General features: G+C 37.9%; 1 protein-coding gene across 2 annotated transcripts; it reads right to left on the bottom strand.

Moving 5' to 3' along the window:
- Window positions 1–7,785: 7,785 nt before the first annotated feature.
- LOC139861620 (uncharacterized) lies at window positions 7,786–11,397 on the bottom strand. Of its 2 annotated transcripts, none has more exons than XM_071850067.1 (2): window positions 11,246–11,397; window positions 7,786–9,176 (listed from the first exon to the last, which is right to left on the bottom strand). In XM_071850067.1, the coding sequence occupies exons 1-2, from the start codon at window positions 11,261–11,263 to the stop codon at window positions 8,001–8,003; spliced, it is 1,194 nt and encodes a 397-aa protein (XP_071706168.1). In that variant the 5' UTR covers window positions 11,264–11,397; the 3' UTR covers window positions 7,786–8,000. The 2 variants fall into 2 exon arrangements, with proteins under 2 accessions (XP_071706168.1, XP_071706167.1); XM_071850066.1 differs by having other exon boundaries at window positions 7,786–9,535.
- Window positions 11,398–20,527: the final 9,130 nt, after the last annotated feature.

The following is a 20,527-nucleotide window of genomic DNA, read 5'->3' on the forward strand; positions in this document are numbered from 1 at the left end:
AAAGTATGGGTTATAGCTATGGAGGTTATGGGTATTGTTCGTGAGGTCAACCTAGCATTTGTAATGTCTGTTACATCTGCGTACTTTTTCCTGCAATATTGAGTCACAATATTGATACGTGAGTGATGTTTCCATTTTCAATTATTATTATTATTACTATCGTTATTATCACCAAGGTTATAATCAAGATAACGTGCACTATATATGAACCTCAACGCTACTTAAGGCCTAGGGTGATCCTTGGTACCATTATGGGACGCTTGTGGATCTCGAATGCCAAACATAGATTTTGGTAAAGAGATCCTGGGCCAACCGGTAACAACTGATCATTCAAGTGACTTGTATGATAGCAACGAGATTTGAGATTGTCGTACAACGTCTTGTTAAAGATTATAACCCGAACTTTCTATAATTGGAAAGTTACTAAAAGTGAAAACTTACCATAGATAGTAACCTTTCCGAAAATGGAATTTCTTTCAGAAGACCATTATCATTGGTATAGTTACCATACTTATGTCTATTAGACAACATCTGATCGTATATTCTATCTCTAGGTTGAGATCCCGGTCACTTATTTCCATTCATTTCAAGGAATACTTCAACTGCTATTTAAGGTGAGTTTTCATAGTTCCCTTTTTATCTATATTTTTGGGCTGAGAATACATGCGCTACTTTTATAACTGTTTTATGAAATGAATACAAATACTTAAACTGATTTTTCGTGAGTTTATTTGATTCCCTTTTACTCTTTACATTTTTGGGCTGAGAATACATGCACAACTTTTATAACTGTTTTACACGCTAGACACAAGTACCAACTTTAAACTATCCTGTACCCAGCTATGTCCGACTAAGTGCCTAACCGACAAGTATAAACACAACTTGTCTTTGGGGCAAACTTTGAACAACTTTTGAATCTGCGTGATCTACTAATTGGTCCCTGCGAGACCAAGCTTATGAACAACTTTTGGATCTACGTGATCTACTAATTGTCCATGTGAGACTAAGCTTATGAATAACTTTTGGATCTGCGTGATCTACTTTTTTATGAACAACTTTTGGATCTGCGTGATCTACTAGTTGGTCCCTGCGAGACCAAACGTATGAACAAAAATCTTGTGGTCTAACACTATTATTGAAATTATTATTTATGACAAACCTATGAACTCACTCAACCTAGTGTTGACTTTTTAAAGCATGTTTATTCTCAGGTACTTAAATATTGCTTCCGCTGTATATCTGCTGTTTTGATGATGATTGCTTGCCATGCTTGGAGTCTTCATCACACATCATATCAACCAAAGACATTTAATGCGTTGTTCATTATATACAATGTAAATTATTTATCTTCCGCTGCAAAACTCAATATAACGTCTCATATAGAGTCGTTCTCGTTTATACAACTGTGATTTGATATATTTAGTGACGTTATTCTTCCAGGCCCTATCTGGAGGACGTCACATCAGTTATCTCCCCTTCATCGCCGAGAAACTCTGTTATCATTTTTCCTTTTAACCCATTACTTGTTTCAAGTTTTCTTGCTCACCATTTTTAGCTGATTCATCAAACGTTTCACTTTGTTCCTTTCTTTGCGAATTACCAAATAACTGTAAAGGTTGCACCGATGAGAATTTCACTTGTTGTATACTTTTATTTGATCTTCCTGTAATCTCATTTTTGTTTTCTTCTTGTATTCTTTTTGAAGACTCTTGAGTTACTATTTTGCCTTGATCTCCTCCCATCTTTTTATGTTGTTCTATTTTCTATTTGCAGAAAAAAGCTCAAAACTAATTATAGAACGAATGTCGCCAAATGATCGTACCAAATCCAGATAGGATACAAGTGCAAATCACAATCACGTTAATGGTGAGCGGTTTAAGTCCTTGAATACTCTCCGAATAGCAATGATTACCGGATCCATAGTCAAACTTCGAATCCAGTCAAGGTCAAACTTGGTCAATCACTTTAGAGAGAGAAAATTTCTCTGTAGAGAGAGAAAGTTCCGCTATGACAGAATGATCTAATCTGCCTATCAATGAAATCCAAGTGGCTTATTTATAGGCAAAAAAGTCAAAGGTTCTTTTACGTGTCATATTATGATTGGTGAGCCAACCCTTATTATTCGGAATCTTGATCAGTCAACCCTTATATTTCGAAATATGAATTTCATCTTTATTCGCTATCCGTCTTCTCTATTCGTAGTCTGCTAATGTACTTATACTCGAATGTTTTTTGATGCTTTTGTTCACGTTGCTGGTGTCCAGTTATTCTTTAAAATGCATTTTGTGTACGCTAACTGAATAGCGTATTATTATGTTACATGCCAACTTCAATGACAAAGATCAACCAAAACACTATAATTCAAAACACTATAAGAAATATGGTAAAGTTGATCTTGCACCATGTAATTAGATAAAAGAGATGCATATATTTCTGTAAATGTATAACCACCTTAATTAGTAATACGTGAAAAAACAGAACATGTCTACTTACTTCAGCCATGGCAATCATTTAATTTTTTCCTTAAAGTCGACAGCGACTGGTTATTATCTTATTTGAAATATTCGTTAAAACATGTTTTATACCGATCATGAAACCTAATAATTATATATCACTCAAATTTATCGTTTTGTGTTTTTAGGTAATGCATATTTGAAAATGATTTTACAGGTAACTCAAATTTATTTTTTCTTGTTTATAAGCTACCCATATTTAAAATTAAATTCATAGGTCATCCATATTTGTGTGTATAAGAGCATTAGGAGTCGTTCAGTGTTAAATCTCAGTGTTAAATTTAACACATGATTTAACACTGAGGTCAAAACAGGAGAAATCGTTCATTGTTAAATCTCAGTATTAAATTATTATTTAATTTTTTTAACACTTTTAATAATATTATTTAGTTTAATTATATATTAAAAATATAAAAACAAATGCAATACTAAATTTCATTAATAAAAAATTTACATTAATTAAAAAAACAATACTTAATAAAAAAACACAAAACATAAAAAAAATACATTACTTAATAAAAAACACAATACTTAATCCGTCCTCGGCGTCTCACGATTAGCCCATACATGCTCAACTCTTAGCTAGACGATCATGTTGAAGACATTTTATGAAAGAAATATGGTTTTTTGGAGAAGGGAAGTTAATTTGGAGAAGTATGAAGAAATATTAGTGTTGTTGTGAAAATGAGTATAAAAATGTATATATAGAAGGAAAACAAAATAATAAAAATAATATTTAATGAATATATCCTTTGAATAACGGATATATTTCAAACCAAACACACAATTACCAGAGCAACGGAATATATCCGTGGGATTTAAAGGCATTTTAACGGCGGGAGGGAGTGGAATATTCCACCGTACCCACCGTAAAATGTGTATAACGACGAAAAAATAACCCGATTCCTGGTGCTCTAAGCTACCCACTGTTGTAAACGGCGTCCGTTTCGTCCGTTGCGACGCCCGTTGCGGCGTTTTGGTGACTAAACCGTTTCGACCCCGTCCTGCTTTCTTATAAGCCGGTCAACAGTCAAAAGTCATGTCAAATAGAGGAAAAATTGGGTCAATGCCGGTTAAAAGTCAGGAATTCTGTTAAAATCGGCCATAAGTCGGTCAAATCAATCAAAATTGACTTAATTTAGTATTCTATTTTGTATTATATTAACGCTAATAGCAATTATAGGTACAAACTTGTTAACGAAGGTTTTTTAGCTCTAAAATATGTGTAAATATATATTATATATATAAAAGTCAACATTAGCCAACATTAGTCAACATTCGTTTCGACCCCGTCTCGGCCCCGTTTTTTCCGTTGCGACGTTTAGAGGTTGCTACCGTTTCGGCCCCGTCTCGGGTCTTTTTCAACCTTGAAGCTACCCATATTTATAGGTATCAAATCTAACTAAAATCTCACTAGAAAAATGCAAAAAAAAAAATAACACAGATAACTAAGTTTTTCTTAATAACATTATTTATATAGTAACAATTAGTAGCTACCAAATACACGCGTAATTGTGTTTTTTAGTATTTTTTGAATATTTTTTGATCGGATTTGATATATATGTAACATACGAACTTGGATGACTTACAAAATTGGTAGTCTACAAATACGAAAAGATAAACTTGAGTGGCCTACAAAATCATTTTCAAATATGAGTAGCCTAGAAACACAAAAAGAAAAACTGAGTAGCCCCAATAACATAAAAGTCATGAAACCTGATAGTAGATGTGTAAAAAAAACATAACAAAACAACAAGAAGCATAAAACCAATTAAGACAACGACACACAGCATGCCAATGTCAAAGTACGACACATAAAACACAAATAAATAGATATCCAGATATAGCCAATTCATGCAAGTCTTAACCAAGACCACACATTCTCGATATCTTCCCAAGGCAGTTGCAACTCCATTTCAGCTATATATTTTTTGACATTTCCTCAATCTCAGCTTGCTTGATATGTGAGATCTCCTTAATTCCAGCTAGTTCCTCAGATATCTGACGCATATCTTCAGTCCCTTCCAGCTGCAATCGGAGCTTCTCGCTACTATCACTTAGATTATCTTCAAACTCCATTTTGAGTTCCTTCATCCAAGTGACAATATCATGTATGGCCGCGGTCGGTTGCTTTCTTTCTGGTTCTTTTGTCGTAGAAATAACATCTTCTTGATCTGAATCTGTTTCGGGTTCTTCTTGATCTGAATCTGTTTCGGGTTCTTCTTGAATTGGCTCAGGAAAAACATTTGCTTCTGAATACTCACTAGCACCAATCAAACGCCTCTCCAAAAGCTCCTCATCATATGCATCACATTTGACCAGGAAGTGACGGGCTATTAAGGTGACGTAATGACCCCCACAAATTGGGCTGTTAGAATGGAGATCAGTAGCCAAATATTTCAGATAGTAGGCCACACAATAAGAAATGTTAATATGTTTTAAGGTCCTAATGTTTTCCAGGAACCAAAGGTCAGACAATGAGACCATGTTGTTGTCCACCGTCCGATGAGTAATATTACGGGTCAAAACCAGGTGGAATAGACGTAAAGAGACCATATCAACATCTGAAAACGAGACTTGACCAGGGGACCAAGTGGACCCGGACCTGCTAAACTCTTTCCAAACTTTATCTGTGTTAGAAAAATCCTCCTCCCATTTCGAAATAGCAGAAACCCGACTACCCGACCAGATGTAACCCCAAAAGTGTTGCCCACCCATCTGTTCGTCTGAGTAAATTTGTAAGCACCTTGTAAAATCCATCAAAGACATCTGTCGGTCCACGCCACCCAATTTAAATCTCATGAACTCATTATCATCCACGCTTTTCGGCTGTTCTTTTAAAAGGTAGGTGGAATGAAACTCGCAGCAAAGTTCCGTATAAATAGGCAGCTGTGCATGCTTATCAACCAACTCTTTCAAGTCCTCATAAAAATAAGTTCTTCCTCCATCATATAGTTTGTAGTGTTGTGTCAACATGCCCGTTAGCTTCATGTCTAGACGTTCTTTTTCCAGAGGCTCCCAGTCCACACCACAGGGCGCAACAAACTTTTTTTTTATCAACTCATTGTATGCTGTCGACTCGGAGGTTTGTTGTTTGTCCAATGTCTGCAACCAACATGTGGATATGTTGTAAGTTTTAGGAATATATATCCCAATTAATTAAACCAAGTAAGTAGTAGATCATGTATATGTAACCAGTCGCAATGCCTTGCCATTACCAACAACTAGTTAACATAACATCATACTATATATATATATATATATATATATATATATATATATATATATATATATATATATATATATATATATATATATACCCGAAACGCGCAACCGCTCATCATAACCAATTTTCTTAACATCAACAACACATTCCCAAAAGATCTCAACTCTCAAATACAATACATACAAATTAAAGACATATCATACCAAACCAAGCAAGAATAACAAGCATTTCTCATATTAAGACCAAAACGATCATAATAGGTTGCTAATCGAACGCGAATACCTGATGAAGAGCACCTCGCGAACGCGAGGTTTGGTGTGCTTGGTCCCTCGCGATTGCGAGCCTGGGACGGGCAAGACTGATTTGCTTTTTAACCTTGTTCGAGATGCATTATTCCATATCATGTTTTACCTTTTTCCAGACGAATAGTTGGGCGATTTTTAGGGTTTAAAGGCCATTATTCACCAATTTCAAAGGAGATAACATGAATGTTTGAAGCTTGGATCATATAACATCATTGGTACTCTAATTTTCATCAATATTATTGATTTTTAATGAATTCTATTGTTTACAATTATGTTCGGATTAATTAAGCATGTCCTAATTTCTAAATGATAATCTTTAGAATTGTCATTAGAAATTTTCAAATAAAAAGCGAAAATATTCAAATAAACAATTAAAAAAACCCATGTGGACCAGGTAAAGAAATCAAAGGTTACTGGTCGGATCAAGATGCCATTCTGTTCAATTTGTACAATATAACCACTCATGGGGCCATGGGGGCCAATAAATAGTTGAAAATTACGTGATTAAGAGATAAGTTAAATAATATGTAAAGATAACAAACCAGTGTGTTATCGCAAGTCCTAAAACAGGTTCTAGACCAATTTATTAAAGTTATGAAACCTGAAGTAGATGTAAAGAAGATTCGATTTCTTTTTGATGTTTGACGCCGTCTTGCATCTCCGGTGTTGAGGTGAATTCCGGCCACTGGCATCTCGTATGTGGCTCGGATTTTTCTTCTCTTTTCTCTCGTCTTTGTTCTGAGGTGGTTCCGGCTGATGCCGTCCATTTTGGCCGCTGTTTTCGCGGTTAGGTGGGGGGTTTGTCGGCTCCCTCCTGCCTTTTTTCTCTGGCGGGTCAGTGATGGGTTCCATCGACTATAGCCACTTTCTACCACCGTTCTCGTGGTAGTTGTCGCTATAGTTGCTTGGTCCTTTTTCGCCTCCTTTCTTCTGCTCTTCGTCGACGATGGTGCTCTGGTCGATTTCTTCTTCGGCGGCGGTTGGCCTGATACCGCCATGTTGGTGGCCGCCACCGTTTTAGATGTGGTGTTGTTTGTTCCCTTGCGTGTATCTTTCTTGGTGCCTTCGTTGGATGGTGGTTCTTGTGGTGTTCGGTGATGCTAGGCGGTCCACCACAATGTTGGTGGTGGTCGTCGGAGATTATCCGGTGGGTTGGTGTTTGGCGGTGGTCTACCACCCTATTGGTGGCGGCCACCACTAGTGCTCAATTTTTTTTGGGTGGTTTGGGGTGGCTTCTGAGGAGTTTGAGGGGTCGGTGGTTTTGGGCTTTGTCGTGGTGTAGGGTGGTGCTAACCGTGGGTTCGGTTGCGAGTTTTTTCTGCTCGGGGACACTTTCGGGTTTGGTCCAAGAGACGATCTCCCTGTTGGAGATTTGGTTCAGATTCAGGGGTGGAAGCAGCTTTTTGCCGATTGGACTTTTTCAGACGGGTTGGGGCGTCACTGCTTGCTGGGTTCTTTATGTATTGTGGTGGCGGTCAGCGTTCTACTGATGGTCACCGTTGGTTTTCGTTCTTGTTTTAGATTGTCTGTGTAGTATAACCACTATTTAGATTCTTGTTGTTATAGCTTTAGTTAATTTTGTCTCCTTCTAAAATGCAATTTCTCTCCATGTTGGTGAGGCATTTGCTCAAGTCTGTTTAGTATTAACTAGAGATCATTTTGGACTCTACTATATCGGTTGGACGAGTTGATCTTCAGATCCGTCATTTAATGTTATCATTTTTTGGCAAAAACAAAAAGATGACAAAACAACAAAGCATAAAACCAATGAAGACAACACCCAGCAGGCATATGTCAAAGTACAGACACAAAAAACACAAATAAATAAATATCCAGACATAGCCAATTGATGCTAGTCAACTAAATAAGCAGTGAAAATCTAAACCAGGACCACACCATAATGACTATTATTTTAGGACACATTCTCGATATCTCCCCAATCCATCAACGGGGAAACTAAGGCAGTTGCAACTCCATTTCAGCAATATATTTTTCTTTGATTTTCTCAAATTCATCTACTTGCTCAAGTACCAGCTGGATATTTTCACTTAGATTTCCTTCCTGGTTCAATTTTTCCAACTGATTCTTATCACTTAGAGTCTCTTCATACATCAATTTGAGATTTGTCAACTGCTTCACAATTTCACGTGTGGGGGCCGTGGTATAGGGTATGGACGGTGACTCTGTTTCGGGTTCTTCTTGATCTGAATCTGTTTCGGGTTCTTGATCTGAATCTGTTTCGGGTTCTTCTTGAATTGGCTCAGGAAAAACATTTGCTTCTGAATACTCACTAGCACCAATCAAACGCCTCTCCAAAAGCTCCTCATCATATGCATCACATTTGACCAGGAAGTGACGGGCTATTAAGGTGACGTAATGACCCCCACAAATTGGGCTGTTAGAATGGAGATCAGTAGCCAAATATTTCAGATAGTAGGCCACACAATAAGGAATGTTGACATGAGTTAAGGTCCTAATGTTTTCCAGGAACCAAAGGTCAGACAATGAGACCATGTTGTTGTCCACCGTCCGATGAGTAATATTACGGGTCAAAACCAGGTGGAATAGACGTAAAGAGACCATATCAACATCTGAAAACGAGACTTGACCGGGGGACCAAGTGGACCCGGACCTGCTAAACTCTTTCCAAACTTTATCTGTGTTAGAAAAATCTTCCTCCCATTTCGAAATAGCAGAAACCCGACTACCCGACCAGATGTAACCCCAAAAGTGTTGCCCACCCATCTGTTCGTCTGAGTAAATTTGTAAGCACCTTGTAAAATCCATCAAAGACATCTGTCGGTCCATGCCACCCAATTTAAATCTCATGAACTCATTATCATCCACGCTTTTCGGCTGTTCTTTTAAAAGGTAGGTGGAATGAAACTCGCAGCAAAGTTCCGTATAAATAGGCAGCTGTGCATGCTTATCAACCAACTCTTTCAAGTCCTCATAAAAATAAGTTCTTCCTCCATCATATAGTTTGTAGTGTTGTGTCAACATGCCCGTTAGTTTCATGTCTAGACGTTCATTTTCCAGAGGCTCCCAGTCCACACCACAGGGCGCAACAACCTTTTTTTTTATCAACTCATTGTATGCTGTCGACTCGGAGGTTTGTTGTTTGTCCAATGTCTGCAACCAACATGTGGATATGTTGTAAGTTTTAGGAATATGTATCCCCATGGTTTAAAAAAACGGTCGCCTCGTACGCCTTGAGGCGCGCCTCAATGCGATTTTCGGATATTCCGTTTTGAAACGTCCGCCTCAAAGGCCAATTAAAACGTACGCCTCAAATGGGAGAGGCGGTTCGATTTTGGTACGCCTCACAGGTAAGTGAAAAACGTACGCCTCATGTTCACAACCGGTCAACGGCGGTCAAACAGCATTTAACGGTGTCGGAAAACTTGGATGTTGCCGGAATCGAGTAAAGATGAGGAAGGAGAACACGAAAATCAAATAGAAGAGAAGATAGGAAGAAAAAGAATTGAAACCTGAAAAATCCGGTGACCGGAGTTAGATGGAAGAAGAAGAAGTTAGATGGAAGGGTTGAGGAAAGAGAAAATAGTTTTTATGGAGTTCTTCAGAAGTAAAAACACTGGAAAAATAATTGATATTGATAAAGAACAGCCCCTAAACTTTTACTTTGTGTCATTGATATTTGTGTCATTGATATGTCGTTTTCATGTTTATCTTTTCTTAGTTGTTATCTTCTACCGAGTATAGCTTTATATATTTAAAATATTTTAATTTCTTTTTTCTTTTATCAAATTTCAATTACAGCCCCTAAACTTTTACTAAATTATAATATTAAGAACAAACTTAATATACACTCTTGAAACTTTAATAAAATGACAATAACAGCCCCTATTATTTACATATTATCATAATATATATATTTATTATTAAAAGTCAATATAAGTCAACTCCGCCTCGAACGTACGCCTCGGTTCGCCTCGAGGCGTACGCCTCGCCTCACAGAGGGGAAACGCCTCGAGGCACGTTTCCGTTTTTTTAAACCTTGTGTATCCCAATTAATTAAACCAAGTAAGTAGTAGATCATGTATATGTAACCAGTCGCAATGCCTTGCCATTACCAACAACTAGTTAACATAACATCATACTATATATATATATATATATATATATATATATATATATATATATATATATATATATACCCGAAACGCGCAACCGCTCATCATAACCAACTTTCTTAACATCGCCAACACATTCCCAAAAGATCTCAACTCTCAAATACAATACATACAAATTAAAGACATATCATACCAAACCAAGCAAGAATAACAAGCATTTCTCATATTAACACCAAAACGATCATAATAGGTTGCTAATCAACAACATAGACACAAAGCCCCTCATGACAAGTTATAATCCAACTTACATATGAACCCTAATCACATACCCTACTCATATTGAAAAATAAATTAATAAGCTAATAATAATAAATCTTCTATATTGAAATTGAAATGTAGGTAATTAGTGTTGGAATCAAAGGCACTTACAAAAAGGAAGTAAAAATACTTCTGCTTAAACAGTTTAAACTATCAATTAGAAGCATATCTAGCTCAAGTAACAGGTGAATTTCGTCTCTAACAACTATTTACACAATTTAACCCAAAAATGAATAAACCCTAATTTACCAACATCGTGAACAATTCGCAATTAAACATAGATATTTACGAATTAACAGGATAACGAACAACTATTCAGGATACAATCGGTTAAAGACCCAAAAACAAACACCCCACACCTTAGAAATTGCAAAAATCGATTACAATATATATATATATATATATATATATATATATATATATATATATATATATATATATACACAGAGGCGGATCTAGAGTGTAAGGAGGGGGGACGCCCGCCACCGGTGAATTTCGAAATTTTAGTGTAAAAATTTTGAATTTTTCGACTTTGCGCCCGGTGAATTTTTTTTTTTGCCCCAAAAGCTTTATATTTTGCCCCAAAACCTTCAAATTTTACCCACAAATCTTCAAATTTTACCCACAAATCTTCAAATTTTGGCCCAAAACCTCCATATTTTACTCAAAAAAATTGCTATGGTTTTAAAAAAAATTTCACCCCCGGTGAGAAAAAATTCTGGATCCGCCACTATATATATATATATATATATATAATATGCATGATCTAAAGTAAGTGATAATCCGTACCATCTGCTTCTTATTCATGTTTAATTACGAGGAAGGAGGTTGATTTGGCTGGAATACGAGAGTTTTAGAGTAGTATGTGTGTGTTACGGCCGTAGGTTAGAGAGAAAACTGCTGGGTGTGGTGTTCAAATTAGGGTAAACTGCCCTATTCCTGGCCTTTCCACTGTATTTTATTTTTTACGAGTTAATTTATTTCATTTATCATTTATTTATTATTTAGATTTAGACTTTAAAAACCACAACTAGTATTTTTTTTTTTTTTTGGTTATTTTTCTTTTCTTTTCTTTAAAACCACTCCCTAGTTCAACCAATCTTGTAAAATACTCTCTCAACATGCCCCAAAAAATTTCCAAACCTACTTTTCCAAATTCCATACCTATCAACAACTTTTCGAATTCTCACATAAATAAACCTAATCCGAATTTCAATAATTACAATCGAGGTCCATTTTCTATAAAATCAACGATTTGTTTGGGTGAATTTTCCAGATTCACAACTCCAGTCATCATCTCCAATGCTCTGCGACGGTTTGGAATAGTCCAAGGGATTTCTTGGAAACAAGATAGAAGCTTCACTTTCGTAAAATTTGTAGACATGGCAAGCTTGTGATGCGATCACAAGAATGAATGGGAAGAGCCTTAATGGTAGAACAATCTCTGTAGGTTTTGCCAAAACTGAGATGGTCATTAGAGTCGCTCAAAATGACACCTCCTCACTCGACCCAGGTAACTCAAACTAACTCAAACACTGATATTTCTTTGACCACAGATCAACAAATTGAAGATCGGTTGAATCTCACTACAATCGTTATGAATAGTGTTCCTATTAAAGCTGTTAAGTTATTCATGTGCTTTAATGGTGTATCATAGGAGATACACGCATAAAAACATCATTTTCATACAAAAGAAGAGATCGAAAAGCATAAACGATCGCAATTTTGGTAGTTTTTATTATTATCCGTCCAACGCTCAGTCAGGCGGCCCAGCGTCATGCGTAAGCCCTGCAGGCAGCTTCTATGCTTAAGGCCCCTTTGATTAGGCGCGTGAGCAGCACGCATCCACGTCAGCCACGCCCAAAGTTGGTTCCGGATACTTCGCATAACAGAATCAATCAGCGTTTGACACGTGTATCCTGAGAATTTCGGACATTCTACGCCTATAAATAGACCCATTAGGTCACCACATTTAACATCTGAACTCCAGTCAGAGAGAAGTACACATTCTCTCTCACACAGTTCTTTTACACTCTAGAACCTTCACCGCTTAGCAACAGAAAGCTACACAGACCAATTCGAGATTGGTCCAAAGACTGATTGAGGCCACCCCGCGGATCTCACATCCGTGTTCTGGGTCTGCAGGGATTATTTCCCGAATGCAAACATCATTCGGCAACATATCGCTCAATGCTAAGCTGTTATTGTACTGTACTGGTACATTTCATCCGTTATACGGTAAATAGTACCAACATATGGCGCCATCCGTTTGAGGGTGTTATGAGATTGAAACACTGGGAAGATGAGTTTGCATGTCATATGTTTCCCGTGGTGTTGCAGAAGATGACACGAGAGTGGTTTGCAAGTCCTCCGCCAAGGAGCATTACCAGTTTTCTTGACTTAAGGGCCAAATTTGTCATGCAATACCAAAGTCTGAGGAGTTGTACATTGTCACACCTAGATACGCATGAATCACTATGCACCAGAATGAATCCTTAAGCAATTTCATGAAGCGTTATACTATCGAGTGTCAGAAAATACCCGATATACCGGAATCTCAGCTTGTATATGGTTTTATATTATGTCTTGATCAGCGTCGATTTGCAAGTTTGGTTCACGCATTACTATATGATGTCCCAAAACATTGCACCAAGCATTAGTTGTTGCACAGAAACATTTGAGAGCTGGAGAAATGGGACATCCACGAGTTGATGACTATCAAAGGAATTTTAGACAGCAGAACGTAGGACATAACCCGAATGACAACTATCAAATGCAGTGCGGGTATGATAATGGTTATCAAAGGCAACAACATGGTTGGAGGGGCAATAATCACCCAAATGATAATTACTACCATCACAAACCATTAGAAAGACACCTACTCATCATGGCTTTAACAAAAACACCAAAGGAGATCTTATTTAGTGAACCCATCAAAGAAACTTTCAACCCTCCAGCACCAATGGAGGAAAGAGAGGGTCCAAAAAGTGACAGATGGTGAGATTTCCATGAGGCATATGGGCATGATACTAACAATTGCAAGTCATTGATGAGGGAAATCATTGTTAAGATCAAGGTTGATGATTTGAACCATTTGTTACCTGGAAAACAATATAGAAGGAATGACCCAAAAAAACGTTTCGCTTGGTGGGAAACGTTGCATCATGGTGGACGGTGTGATTGGAACAGAAGAGAGGAAAGAAATGATGAGAGGGAACCAACTCCTGAGAGGCATATTAAGGTTATCTGGAATGAAGGAAAAGATCATGATATGAGCGGAGAGCGCAACACGGAGGAATGGATGTATGCTCCTATCATATTTCACACGATTCCTATTTAGCGACTGTTAGAAGATCCTGTTGTCATTTCAGCTGTAATTGCAAACAAGCGCATAACTAAAATTTACACAGATATTGGCAGTGAGGCAGACATCCTGTACTTGGATTGTTTTAGGGATTTTTCATTCAGCGTTAAGGATAGGCTTCGCAATACAGACTTGAAGATTGCTGGCATAACAGGAGCATCGGTAAGGACAGTTGGTAAGATCAAATTGGATGTGATGATGGGAACACACCCTCTAGTTTCGGGAACAACTTTAGTAGCCAAGGCTTCTTATAGGTTAGCTCCTTCTGAAATCAGAGAAATGATGTCTCAGATGCAGGAATTGTTAGACAAGGGGTTTATAAGACCGAGTTCCTAAACGTGGGGTGCGCCGGTGTTGTTTGTAAAGAAGAAAGACGGTACTCTAAGAATGTGTATAGATTCTCGAGAGTTAAATAAGAGGACGGTTAAGAACAAGTATCCTTTGCCTAGAATCGATGATCTGTTTGACCAGCTTCAGGGTGCGTCGTACTTTTCGAAAATAGATCTTAGATCCGGGTATCATCAAGTCCGGGTTGCAGAATCAGATATACCGAAGACAGTGTTTAGAACGAGATATGGGCATTATGAGTTCTTAGTTATGCCATTTGGGTTGACGAATGCTCCGGCAGTCTTCATGGATCTGATGAACAGGGTTTGTAAGCCGTATTTAGACTAGTTTGTTATTGTGTTTATCGATGATATATTGATATATTCAAAGACAGAGGCTGATCATGCAACACATCTTCGATTAGTGTTTGAGTTGTTAAATAATGAACAGTTATATGCTAAGTTCTCGAAGTGTGAGTTCTGGCTTCGAGAAGTGCAGTTTATGGGTCATGTTATCTATGAGGCAGGTATTAAAGTGGATCTATCGAAAATAGAAGCGGTAATGGGTTGGAACTCGCCGAAGACGCCAACAGAAGTTAAGAGTTTCTTGGGTCTTGCGGGTTATTATCGCCGGTTTATAAAAGATTTTTCTAAAATAGCGGGTCCATTGACCAAATTGACCAGAAAAGATGTAAGCTTTTGATGGGGTGACCAACAAGAACATGCCTTTCAGACTTTGAAATAGTTGTTATGTCAGGCTCCAGCGTTAGCATTACCAGAGGGTTTAGATGACTTCGTGGTTTACCGTGATGCGTCAATTTCTGGGTTGGGGTGTGTACTGATGCAGAGAGATAAAGTTATCGCGTACGCTTCTCGTCAGTTAAAGACACGTGAACATAATTATCTGGTTCATTATTTAGAAATGGCAGCTGTGGTATTTGCATTGAAAGTATGAAGACACTACTTATATGGTACAAAGTGTGTGATATGTACATACCATAAGAGCCTGCAGTATATTTTCACGCAGAAAGAACTGAATATGAGACAAAGACGGTGGATTGAGCTTATAAAATACTACGATTGTGAAATAAAGTATCATCCAGGCAAAGCGAATGTTGTTGCTGATGGTTTGAGTCGTAAAAAGACCATGGAGATCGTGAAATTTATGAGAACTGAAATAGTTTCAGACCTTATTAGACAGTTAATACAAGTTCAAGCCCAAGCTTTATTGGAGGAGAATTTGAAGACTGAATTGATGACTAAAATTAAAGACCAATTGACTGATGATTCTTGTGGACTTAACACGTTTAAGAACTAAATTTGGGTACCTATGCTTGGAGACTTAAGGAAATTGATTTTAAATAAAGCGCACAAGTCGAGGTTGACTATCCATCAAGGTAGTACCAAGATGTATAATGACTTAAAACTGATGTATTGGTGGCCAACAATGAAGAAAGATGTTGCTCAATTGGTAGAAAAATGTCATGTTTGTGCCCAGGGATAAGCCGAACACCAGAAACCCTATGGTTCGTTAGAGCAGTTGAAAATTCTAGAGTGGAAATGAGATCATAATACGATGAATTTTGTGATGAAATTGCCTAGAACTTAGAAAGGTAATGATATGATTTGGGTAATTGTTGATCGACTGACTAAGAGTGCATACTTTTTAGCAATAAAGGAGACAGCCTCGTTGAGCATTCTGGCAGATTTGTACTTGAAAGAGATAGTTAGTCGATACGGTATTCTGATATCTATCGTATCTGACAGAGATTCTAGATTCGTGTCTAATTTCTGGAACATTCTAGAGAAAACTTTGGGAACGAGGGTAAATCTGAGTACAGCGTATCATTCACAGACCGACAGTCAGAGCGAGCGTACAATACAAACACTAGAGGATATGCTTAGGTCCTGTGCATTAGAGTACGATGGTCCATGGGATATACATCTACCATTAACCGAGTTTGCTTACAATAATACACATCATTTGAGTATTGGTATGTCACCTTATGAATGATGTATGGTCGCAAATGTAGAATGCCGACATGTTGGTTAGAAGCCGGTGAGAAACATTTTGTAGGTCCAGAAATAGTTCAGATAATGGCAGAAAAGGTAGCAATAGCATGCGAAAAGTTGAATGCGGCGCATGATAGACGGAAAATGTATGCCGATCCACGTAGACATCCGATAAATTTTGAGGTTGGAGATCGTGGTTACTTAAAAGTTTCGCTGTGGAATGGAGTTATCACGTTTGATAAGCGGGGTAAGTTAGCTCCGAGATACATTGAGCCGTTCAAGATTTTTCAAAAAGTTAATGATCAGACAGTTGTGTTAGAACTTCCGGCAGAATTAGCACGAATACACAACACATTTAACATGTGTTACCTTAGGAAGTGTAAGGTTGATGATGAAACGCAAATGGTTCCATTGGGTGATTTGAGGGTAGACTTGAATCAAAAGTTACTTGAAGAACCGGTGAGAATTGTCGATAGAAAGGTGACAAAGTTAAGAAAGAAGGAGATCCATATGGTGCTTGTTGAGTGGAAGCATAGTTTAGGATCGAACCTTTCGCGGGAGACTGACGAGCTGATGAAGGCTCGTTATCCACGTCTTTTTAACCATGACCAGATTGCTAGGACGGAATCTTCTTAAGGGGGTGGATTTGTAACATCCTCAGATCGGGTTTAGATGTAAGATGACCCTTTTGCCTTTAGGCATAATTATGTGGTTAATTATGCTTTTATTTTAATTGGATATTTTATTTATGTTATTTTATTATTTGGTTAAGACCAGTTTGTGACAAGGGTCACAAAACAGGTTCGTGTATTTAATTTGGACTCCGTTAGGGCTGTCAAATTAGGTACGAAAGTTATCAGATGACTGATATGTAACGTCCCGCCTTTTTGGTTTACTTTTCCGTTATACTATTTTAAACTCCATAATATGTTTATAAAATCTCCCGTTGATACGCGTTTTAAATTATCTCGTTTTGGTAATTCACGCACCCGAACTAAAGTTGAGGGACTAAACTTGACAAGGGATCAAACCCTTGACTAGGTCAAAGGGTCAAACCCCTTTCACCCATTCATTATCATCTCCATCTCTCTCTCTTTCTCTCTAGCAAGAACACACACACCATTACCAAATTCATTCAATCATCATCTAAATCCGATCTAGGAGGCTTACAACAAAATAAATTACATATTCGTAATCCTCTCTTCATCCTCTTCATTTTGGTACCAACTTCATCTCGTTTGGGTAACATTTCTAAAACTCTAGATTTCTCTAAATTCGTGTTTTTGACTTGAAATGGTGTTAGTTAGTGTCTATGGCTCATTGTGATGTCGTGTGTGTAATTTATATGCTCGATCTCGTTGTTTTAGTGTAACTAGCATGAATTTGAATTTTGGTGTGTTGTTCTTGAATTTTGGATGATCATATGTTGTTAGATGTTAAAAGTTCATGTTCTAATTGTGTTCCTAGTATCACTAGCTTCAATTTGATGTGTAGGTTGCTTTAGAAAAGTTCATGAACTTGATTTATGATTTTGGTGAATTTGGGTTAGGGTTGATGAACTTGAAATGGACTTTTGATGGATTGAATGCCATGAATTATTATTGGTAAGTGTTTACTTGGATTGTATGCTTGATTACCTTCGAAACGGCATATCATTCATGTAAATTGGTTGCCCGAATCATTGAATTGCATTTATGAACTTGTATGCGGTTAATGTTAAGCATTAGATGCGGTTTTGGTTGTTGTAATAGGTAGATTGATTGATGAAATGTGTTTAGTTGTTTTCCTCGTCAAATTACCTTCCCAACGGTATAAGATACTTGTCTTGATTGTTTGCGGATCACAAATGGTGATTTTTTGAAGTTAGGTTCGTGAATAAAACTTAAAAACTGCCAGAATTCTCTGCACAGGTAATGGCGCGGCGCGCCATATACCCGCGCGGCGCGCCAAAGTGGTCTGTCCAATTTTGTCGATTTTTGAATAATGTTTGCTATGCTACGCACCCCCGATCAACATGAAACTTGGCCAACATGCTCATATATGATTTCTAAGCTCAGGAAAATAGTTCGGGACCCGACCCGACCCCGTTGACTTTTTCGTTGACTTTGACCGACCAAAGTTTGACTTTTTGTCAAACTTAACCAAATGATTATGCAACCTTCCTAACTTGTTTATATACTTGTATCTTGCATGAAACTTGACAATTTGATTTCACATGCTACATAATCGAGTCGTAACGAGCCGTAGGACTAATTGAACATCTTTGACCTATCGTGTTTACCGTTATTGATACGACCTATTTGTTTAGGTCAAGACTAGCACTATCCTTCGCACACGTTACTTTGTGAAGTACTTTTCCTACGTGCACTCAAGGTGAGATCATAGTCCCATTTTTACTCTTTTTGAACTTACATTTGGGATGAGAAAACATAAACATTTCTTTTACTAAGTGAACATAAGTACAGGAAAACAAACATTCTACATACGAGTTTAGAACAAAATTCTCAATTCGATTATCATTAGTTACACTTGCCGGGTGTAAGCGAGAACTTATGTTGTATGGATCCATATGGGTTTGACAAACCCTCATTCAAACGGTTCGCTACCGTTTACGAATGAAATATATTTTCGAGAAACAGTGTATGTTCTAGCACTAAGTGATGGGGTTCAATGGAAGGAATGTTAAGCATTGATAATTGGGTGCTCGTGAAACAAACTTTTGGAATGTATTACTATTATCTCATTGTTGCAAATCTTGTGGTTCACTTGTACTTACTTACTCAAACCTATGATTTCACCAACGTTTTCGTTGACAGATTTCTATGTTTTTCTCAGGTCCTTGAACGATACATGATACATGCTTCCGCTCATTATTTTGATACTTGCATTGGATGTCGAGTATATATGCATACATGGAGCGTCTTTTGGCTACTTTTAAATTGTGTCGCATAAGTTTCATTTGTACTTAAAACTTTGTATCGTAACTTGTGGTGGAACTATTCTTGTAAACTTTGAACAATCTTTACATTTGAAATGAATGCGACATATCTTTAGGTCAAACGTTGTTTTAAAGACTTATGACCACGTAACGGGACCTAAGTAGACGGCGCCGTCAAACATGATTTGGTCGGGTCGCTACAGATGGTATCAGAGCGTTGGTTGTAGGGATTTGGAGTTCATTGGTGTCGACCCCGAGTCATAGGGTACATTAGTGAATCTAGACTACAACCGGCATATAGACCGAAGTAGGAACTACTTGACTATTTGTGCATTATACTCGAACTCTCCTATCATATCTAACTCTTATTCGATCTTGATATCACGTTGTTAAATTTGATTGACACGCCACCTTGACTTTATGAAGTAGTGTTAAATGCACATGTGAATCAGGGTAATATAATTTCCGGGATTATATTACGGTGGTTCACATGGACGTTCCGACATTATGACATAAAGAATTTAAGGCGGGTTAAGGAAATTTTATCTTTATCTTTATTCTATATCACGGTTAGTATTATTGAGAATACTAATCAATGATATTCTTGTGTCTTGAAGGAACAATGGCTCCTCGTCGTGTACGCCGCAATGAAACTCCCGAACAAGCTCTCGAACGGATGATAGCCACCGCCGTAGATGCGGCCATGGCCGGTCACTCATCCAACAACAATAATAATAACAACCACAACAACAACAACAACAACAACAATGGAGCCGGAAACTCAAACGAGGGATGCTCCTATAAAGCTTTCATGGGGTGCAAACCTCACACTTTTGATGGAACCGGGGGACCGGTCGTGCTCACCCGATGGTTTGAGCAAACGGAAGCCGTCTTTAGCATAAGCGGTTGTCGGGACCAAGACAAGGTCAAATACTCCACTCACACCTTCGCCGGTGTCGCTCTTACATGGTGGAATACTTATGTACAATCGGTGGGTACCGATGAAGCTCACGCCCTCTCTTGGGCCGACATGAGGGAAAAGATGATTGTCGAATATTTCCCTCGTGAAGAAACCCGAAGGCTCGAACAAGAGCTAAGAACTTTAAAGGCGATCGGAAATGATCTCAAGGCTTACAATCAACGATTTTCCCAACTAGCCTTGATGTGCCCAAATCTTGTGAACCCCGAAGCTTTAAGGGTTGAACTTTACATGGATGGTCTTCCAAAGAGTATCAAACACGGAGTAATGTCATCCAAACCCACTAATCATCAAGAAGCTTTGAACATGGCCCGCAAATTGATAGAAACGGTTGAAGAAATCGTAGTTCCGGCACCTAAGGCCGAGGATAAATCGGGCGGCAACAAAAGAAAGTGGGAACCCTCCCAATCAAGCAACAACAACTTTGCTAAGAAGCCTTACACCTTCGACG

Source organism: Rutidosis leptorrhynchoides, chromosome 8, assembly GCF_046630445.1.
Source record: "Rutidosis leptorrhynchoides isolate AG116_Rl617_1_P2 chromosome 8, CSIRO_AGI_Rlap_v1, whole genome shotgun sequence".
Taxonomy (NCBI): domain Eukaryota; kingdom Viridiplantae; phylum Streptophyta; class Magnoliopsida; order Asterales; family Asteraceae; genus Rutidosis; species Rutidosis leptorrhynchoides.

What these genes read in the sequence shown, in the direction of transcription:
- LOC139861620 (XM_071850066.1), bottom strand. Translation starts at nt 9,227, where the DNA reads ATGGGGATACATATTCCTAAAACTTACAACATATCCACATGTTGGTTG.